The sequence below is a fragment of the Myotis davidii genome, unplaced genomic scaffold (assembly GCF_000327345.1).
Source record: "Myotis davidii unplaced genomic scaffold, ASM32734v1 scaffold164, whole genome shotgun sequence".
In the NCBI taxonomy this organism is placed as follows: Eukaryota; Metazoa; Chordata; class Mammalia; order Chiroptera; family Vespertilionidae; genus Myotis; species Myotis davidii.
In genome coordinates this window covers 3,284,546-3,293,020 of record NW_006296417.1, presented here as the reverse complement: position 1 = coordinate 3,293,020, position 8,475 = coordinate 3,284,546, and the positions used below count along the sequence as shown (strand labels likewise).

Here is an 8,475-nt window from a genome sequence, read left to right as displayed (position 1 = left end):
TTTCACAGGGGTCGCCTAAGACCATCCTGCAGATCAGATATTTACATGACGATTCATCACAGTAGCAACATGACCGTTAGGAAGTAGCCACGAAAATAATGTTATGGTTGGGTCACACCATGAGGAACTGTATTTAAAGGGACAGAAGGTTGAGAGCCGCTGCCTGAGTCTGACATGCGCCCCCTGGAGTCTCGTCAGGGAACCAGTCCCAGCGGCGGGGCCCCGCCCACAACACAGCGGTTTTGCGGCCAGAACTTTCCTTCCTTGGACCAGCCCCGCCCGGTGACGTGACGGGCGCCACCTGCTGCTCCCGGTCCCAGGTGAGCCACTTGCTCCTCAGCCAAGTGTAGGTGCGTTTCACTTACGGCTTTTCAGTTCAACACATGAGGGGGGTCCAAGATGGAGGGGTACCGGGGAAGGCGGGGAGGAGGACGCTGAGCCCGCCCCCCGTGCGAGAGGCAGAGAAGCTGAGCCCAGGGCGCCCGGAGCCGCGGGACCTGGGCCTGAGGCGGCGGCTCCCGTCCCTCCACCTCCATGGCGGCCGCCCTCTCCTGGGCCTGGGCCTACCTGCTGGGTCCCCTCAGCGGTCCCGCCACACGGCCCGGAGCCTCAGGCGTCACCACAGCCAGGGCCTAGCGGTCCCGCCACACGGCCCAGAGCCTCAGGAGTCACCACAGCCAGTGCCTCGCAGACAAGAGCCCTCCTGTCAGGCTCCTGCCGGGCTCGTGCCCCGACCTCCAAAGCGCATGCCCAGCTCCTCCCATCAGATTCGGTGCCCGGGCGCCCAGAGCGCATGCTCAGCTCCTCCTGTCAGGCTCTTGCCCCGACCCCCAAAGCGCATGCTCAGCTCCTCCCATCAGGTTTGGTGCCCCGACCCCCAAAGCGCATGCTCAGCTCCATGCAGCTCCCACCACTACCTGGAACAGAGCCACGTGGAGGTCGTTTCTAGGGGGTCACTTTCGGGTGCAACAAACCAGAGAGAGAGAGAGACTGCACAGAGAAGACTGGGGGGTCAGCAAACCTCTCCAGGGTTAGAGGGGCTGGTGATCTGCGTGGTTTGCGTCCCCTCCACCTCCTTAGGGTGGGCGAGAGCTCTATCCAGGTGCTCTGGCCTGCCTGCAAGGTCACTGCCCTGTTTTTCCGGACACATCGCTGGAGCTTTTGTGTGTAGCCCATGCATTCATTAAAGATTTATTTTACAAAAACCACAATAAAAATAAATAAATACATTTATTTAGCAAATGAGTCGATATGGCGTCTTCATCACATTTATAAAGCCACACATTCAGTCCTCCATATGGCTGAAACATTTTAGGCCACAGAATAAACTTGGGGGGGGGGAGAGGTGGGGGGCCTGGACCGGGATGCTGTGTGTCATTGCCCTGGACGAAGCCTGCAGATGGCTTCACTTTTCCTGCCACAGGCACAGTCACACTAATATAACATGGAGCGCTGCATTGCCTTTCTAGAATGCTGGCTTGTCTTCTCGGAGAAGAGAGGGTTTACAGTCAAGAGCTTTACGCCCTGCCGAGACCGTTTTGGCTCAGTGGATAGAGCGTCGGCCTGCGGACTCAAGGGTCCCAGGTTCGATTCCCATCAGGGGCGTGTGCCTCCTCTAGCATTGGTAATTAATGTAGATGTAAATTAAAAAGCAAAAGACCTGGAGGATAGTTCACTCCAAACCTCATCGTTTATAGATGTAGAAACGGAGGCCCCAAGTCCAGTGATTCCTCCTCATGATCCTTCCTTGGGTTATCTCTCCCCAATGCTGAGGCAGCCTTGGGAGCCCAGGCAGACCCAGAAAAGCTGCGGCTGGCACAGATTAAAGGACATGAGAATCTCCATGCTGCTCAGCCTGTCCTCCCCAGTTCAACCTGACAGTTCCAAGGAAGGGGAGGGATTTACTTATGTAGCCAGAGAGATCCCCGCCCCACAACCCAGTGCCAGCTAAACCAAACACCCCTGTACGGCCAATTCCCAGGTTCCCATAGAGTTGTGACATTCAGTCACTGCTCCTCAAATCTTGTGTAACTAAAGATAACTCTGCTTTGTTTGACAAAAATGCATCTGGAGTACAGAATCTTTAAAGAGAATGTGCCCAGATGGTCATAATTTTTAAGGAAATACTGTTTCCCAGTTCGGGAATGAGTAACCCCCTCTATTTTTCGTTGGTATGATTTTTCAAACCCCCTTCTTGGCCGTATACAGTTCAAGTTGTCAGGGGAGTTTCATGATGTAGTCATGGTAACCGTGAAGCCTCACTGTGCTACCCACCGCCACCCAGCCATACACACACACACACACACACACACACACACACACACACACACACTACTTTACCCACAATCCGTAATTCACTCAAACTCCACAAACCATTTATATCCTGAAGAGTAGCTTAAAATAAATAGCAAAGTTGTATGAACCTCCACATGTTGTGTTTTTTGTCACTCTGTGTAATAACTTTTTAAAATAGATTTTTATTGATTTGAGAGAGGAAGGGAGAGAGAAACATCCATGATGAGAGAGAATCATTGATCAGCTGCCTCCTCCATGGCCCCTACTGGGGGACGGAGCCCGCAACCTGGGCACGTGCCCTGACTGGGAATCGAACCGTGACCTCCTGGTTCATAGGTCGGTGCTCAACCACTGAACCATGCCAGTTGGGCTAGAACAGAGTGTTTAAATATGGTTAATGTCAGCAGCCACCTCCCATATAGGGAAGAGTTCAATTTTTGCACAGACACCTTGTGACTATGCAAACAGCACTCACTTCTACGTCCTTATTTATAACACTTAATCTTCACAAATCCCCAGGGCACACCCAGAGAGTGTTTTGCTTACATGCAATTACCCAGCAACAGTAAATGGTGAGGGACCGGTTAAATAAGCTTGGGTCGAATGCCAGCCGTCTGCTACGATGTGCCAGGCGTTTCCACCTGCGCGTTGAATAAATATTCTCTGAATCTGGACAATTGCCCCCAAAGGTTAGAAAAGTCTCCGTATTTCAGGCCCAAGCATGTGACAACAGGTTGAAGGACACCCTGAGCCCTCCAACAAGTGTCCTGGGGAATCATCTCCACATGTAGATGCATCCTAAAGAATAGAGAGAAAACACTTGGGTGTTTTTGCAAAAGCTGCCTCATCTCCCTTGACTGAAACTGGGAGAGCCCCGCTCACCAGCCCTGGAGTACAGGCCTGTGCACAGTTCCAAGGTAGCTGCTGCCCTCTAGTGTTTATAAAGCAAACTCATACCTGGTAGAATCTAAATCCGACCTCAAGCTTTTCATAGGTCTTTGGAAACCACTACTAGCCGAGGATGCTGCCCTGGGGTTGACAAGTCCTTCTCCTACGGTTTCTATTCAGCCAGTTCCCACTGGCACCTCCATACCTGTTAAAACACTGAAATGGTTCCATATCAATTGGCAAAGAGCCACTACCCTAAAGTCCCTGAATGCCACCCCCCCACACACACCACCACTCAACCAGGACACTCCCCCGAATCCCAGTGCTCTCCGCCATCCAATAACTTAACCCATCGTGCTCAGCAAAGCAGGGCCTCTAAGACCCTCTCCCACCCAGAGCTGTGGCTACACTGTTGGGTTGGCATTCAGATCAATCCCGTGATGAAGTGTTTTGAATGTGACATGTTCATTGCTCCTCACCATTTACGTAGGGGAGCACTTTTCAACCTTGCTCATCTCACGGCACACATAAACTAATTACTTCACACCGGATGGCTATTGTTGTATTGGCTGTCGTCATGTTTTTAAATATCTATAATTTTTTTTATTGATTTCAGAAAGAGGAGGAGCCCACAACCCAGGCATGTGCCCTGACCGGGAATCAAACCATGACCTCCTGGTTCATAGGTTGATGCTCAACCACTGAGCCATGCTGGCCGGGCAGCTGTCATCATTTTTTAATTTGACCATCTAAGGGAAAAGACAGAAGTGGAAGGTAAGGGCTGGTCACATTGTCCATTATCCAAAGGCCATGTGGGGAGCGCTGTCATAGGACATCGGTGAGGAATCAGTCCCGAGTTATAGAGAGAGCATCGCTGTAAGCCTCATAACCCGCTTCTAGGATTATGTGTCAACTGAGACACATCCTTTAACCTCCCAAGGTCCCCGGGTGCAAAACAAAACGAAAGGGAACGATTCTTGATGCTCCTCCCAGCCGATCCTATCAACATGGGGATCCAGAAGACCTCCGAAGCCGAAAAGAATCTCTAGCCTCAGTGCTGAAAGGTTTGTTTACAACTGTTTTTATTATTTTTTAATGAACGCACACAAGGTACCAGGACACCGTAGGCACGGAGGGGTCTGTGTGCCATGACCTCAGGCTCATGGGCTAAACACTTCACAAACTGACACAACCCCTCGCACTAATTATTTTCAATGAAACAAAAGATCGGAGATCGGCATCAGGAAATGACACAATACAGTGGCAACTCTTCAAAGTAACCACTCCCAAACTGGGGGTCACAAAGTCCATCATGAACTGGGTACAGATTTGCTCGCCAAAGGAGAACCTCATTCCTTTCATTCTCCACGATTCCATTTCTCTGGGTAGAACGTCAATGCTATACATTCCCCACCACCCCCTACCCCATGCCCTGCCACAGAGACTGTATTTAAAGCATTTGAGAGGTGGGCATGTGCCGGTGCCCGACAATCCCACGTGGGGAAACGCAGGGATGCGATGAGAATTGCCCTTGGTTGTTTAGGTGGTTGGTATAAGGAGCCAGAAAGAGAGTGCAGAAGTTAGCGCTCGGACATCAAAGGGAGCTTACCCCAAAATTATGGCAGCCACCCCAACACTAAAAAAGCAATCACGTTTTAGATTTACAAGATCCACCGTAACAAGAAATGCAGCTTCTAACGGCCTTGTGAATTTCTCACGTGCTAGCTGCTCATTGAATGCATTGAAGAACAGTGCTACGAGGGCTGTAGTCATTCCAGGTGGACACGGCGCTCTTGCAGAAAACTAGCCACTGCATTTCACATCCTAAGAATGTGGCGAGTATATTACAGCTATGTTACACCGGGCCTCTCCTCATCCACCTAGCATTCCTGTTAGGTGACGTCTGCAAAGCCCTGGAAGAAACACTAACCCACAGTGGCGTATGTATATAGTTGGGAGGATCAGGATGGCAAATCAGAGCCCATGTGTCTTCGCTGTACAGAAAAAATAAAGGTGAACAAAGGGGTGGGACACAAGAGAAGCAGAGGAAATATTTTAACCAGTAAAACCGATCTCGGCTTGAGGGTAGAAAGGTGCTCTCGACCGACCGTCAGTCACTCCAGGGAACCACAGTAAGACGGCCCCCAGCTGTCTTGAGACCCGAGCGCCTCTCAAACCCTGAGACAGCACGTGGCGAGCCATCATCACTGTGTTTAAGATTTTTGGAGACCGCTGGTCGGGAAAGGGGCACCTTGCAGGCCTGAGCGTCTCGCTTATCGCCTCGCTTATCGCCTCAAAGCGTGCGTTCTTCAGGCTGCCGCTCACCGCCAGTGGCGCGCGTCCATAGCTCACTGCCCCTCCACGCAGGACAGTTCTCATGGACACAACGTCCGCCTTTTCTCTCGTCCACACTTCAGTCCACTGCTGACCCCTGCCAACGTCGTTTGTCCTCTGCTCCTCACCCCACTCTTACCCCCAATTCATGTCCAAACTGGGTCTCACGAAGGAGTCCCCTTAGAGCTCTCAAGGAAAACGTATTTAAGATCCATGACACTCCCTACTCCCATGGCAATGGCATCTGCTTTAAAAGTCCTGGACCGAATAAATCAAAGAACGTATATACTTATAGGCATAGTCCATGGACATGGGCAATAGGGCAGTGAAGACCTGGAGGGGTGAGGAGGGGCTGGAAGGAGCGGGGCAAAGTGGGGGGAAATGGGAGATGAAAAAAAAAAAAGTCCTGGACCGAAACACAAAGCATCGATTTCTCATGGGACCAACTCTGGGTCGTGTCTTGCTGCTGAAAGGAACAGGGAGAGTTAGCACTTTGGAGAGCTGTGGGGACACTTCCCTTCTCCCTCCATCCCGCGTGTTGTCTCCCGTGTTTGATGCTCACCCACAGACACCAGAGGCCACCGAGCACCTCCCATGTTGTTCTGGGGAAGCAGCAACGTCAAATGCCAGGTCCGCAGACAGCGAGCTTGAGTTTCACAAGCGATCAGTGTGAGAGAGGCTACACGAAGAGATGTGCCTAAACTCCACGAACTGTGCGATGTGGGTCTGCTGAGTGCATCTCTCCACAGCAAGCTGAATGGCTATAAGAAATTGTGCTTGCATTTCATTCCATCGGACCCAGTTTCCCGGGACCTCAATCCCCGAGTCCTCCCAAAATATGGCTATATAATTGCTGGCACATGTTTGCAGATACCATGTCTGCGAACAAAACCCAAATAGAGTATGTACAAAGTTATTTCACAGAATACCTATCCCATTAGGCTTCTTTGACTAGATCGAAAAGGGATAAATATCTTTCTTAAATGTATCACCTAATCGTCCTGAAAAGCTCAGGACCCTTGGGGTAGGGAGTAGGTTTCTATAGATAATGCTCAAATATTTGTTTTTCTATATCAGCATATCTTCCCCGCGGCGGTGCCAATTTTCAAATGGAAAATATGATAGGTGATTCTTTTCAATGCAAAAAAATATATGGACCCTGTACTTCAAGCCCAATATTTATACGACGATGCTAACTTCTTGCCCAGATAACATGTTGTAAGGTCACTGGGCTCTGAAGAACTTTATGAAGGAGCTTGAGTGTCCTCACGCTCAAATCCACCTTCAAGTGCAAAGACATCCTTGCACCTCCTTGCTTAGCACGCACCCCCCTTGGAGGTGTTATTCCTCCTCCCCTGCCGTGGGCTGGGGCGACCTAGAACCAAGCGAACAGTTCCATGATTACCAGGGCAGCTCAGGACACCCCAAATCGGTCACCTGAGTTACCAACATCTTAAAGCTGAGATGGGTCCTAGATTAGGGGTCACAAAGTCAACATCTCCTCCTGCGCTTCCAAAGTCCTCTGGGCGGTGACGGACAGGAAGTGTGGATGCCCTGAGGGTCCCCGGGAAAGGTTCTTCCGACATTTCCTCTTCCCGTGGCCCGTTCACATCAGCACCTGCTCTCGGGTCTCTGGCAGCCGAAGAGCAATCAGGCCGCCCCCAACGAGAGAGGTGGCAGCCAGGAGGATGGGGACCACCTTGGTTATCCCAACAAAAGAAGCAAAGATGGTGTTTCCCAGGATAGCTCCAAATTTGCATAATCCATTGAGGATGCCAAAGGCGGTTGCCCTGTAAGAGAAAGAGGAAGTACATGCAGACAGGCACCAACTAGACCAGTGGTTCTCAACCTTCCTCATGCCGCGACCCTTTAATACAGTTCCTCATGTTGTGGTGACCCCCAACCATAAGATTATTTTCGTGGCTACTTCATAACTGTCATGTTGCTACTGTGATGAATCGTCATGTAAATATCTGATATGCAGGATGTGTTTTTATTGTTACAAATTGAACATAATGAAAGCATAGTGATTCATCACAAAAACAATATGTAATTATATATGTGTTTTCCAATGGTCTTAGGCGACCCCTGTGAAAGGGTCGTTTGACCCCCAAAGGGGTCGTGACCCACAGTTTGAGAACTGCTGAACTAGATGTTCTTTCTCTTCCTCATTGTGGGGGAAGGTGTAGTGAAGGTGTCGGAGAGAATTGTTTTTCCCCTTAAATATAAAGGTAATACAGTCTCATTTTAGTCAAATTTGGAAATACAGAATAGCATGAAGATGCAGGTATATATAACCCTGCCACTGAAAAGCGATCACTACTATTAACATTTTGGAGTATTTCCTTCAAACTTGCTTTTTTTTTTTTTCCTTTTCAGACAAGTTAATTAAGAATGTGGCTATATATTTATACTTTAAGTTCTTCTTTATATTTTCTTTTCTGAAACCGTATTACCCTTACAATCCCTGACCGCCAATTCCAGTCTTTGGTTTTCAGAATATTCTTGGATATTTTGACAATTTTATTTTCCAAATAAGGTCTAGATTAATTTTCTCAAGTTCCTGGGGGAGTGGGGTAGGAGATCTCATAGAATTTTGAATGGAATCTTTTTTTTAATATGTTTTTATGGATTTGAGAGAGGAAAGGAGAAGGAGAGATACATCAGTGATAAGAATCACTGATTGGCTGCCTCAGACATGCCCCCTACTGGGGACTGAGCCTGCAACCTGGGCACCTGTCCTGATGGGGAATGGAACCGTGCTCTCCTGGTTCATAGGTTGATGCTCAACCACTGAACCATACTGGCTAAGCTGAATGGACTCAAGTTAGAAAAAATCTAAAGAAAATTTGACATTTTTGTAAGATTAAATCTTCTTAGAATTCAATAAGATATTTCCTGATACACATTTAAGTCTTCTTTTATATCTCTCAGTAAAGTTTTATGGTCTCTCCATGT

General features: G+C 49.1%; 1 protein-coding gene across 1 annotated transcript in view; it reads right to left on the bottom strand.

Moving 5' to 3' along the window:
* Positions 1-4,247: 4,247 nt before the first annotated feature.
* SV2B (synaptic vesicle glycoprotein 2B) overlaps positions 4,248-8,475 on the bottom strand; it is a 50,094-nt gene continuing 45,866 nt past the window's right edge. Inside the window, exon 12 of the mRNA XM_006771787.2 lies at positions 4,248-7,307. Coding sequence (XP_006771850.1) covers positions 7,124-7,307 — 184 coding nt within the window. The 3' untranslated portion in view covers positions 4,248-7,123. The remainder of the gene's footprint in view (positions 7,308-8,475) is intronic.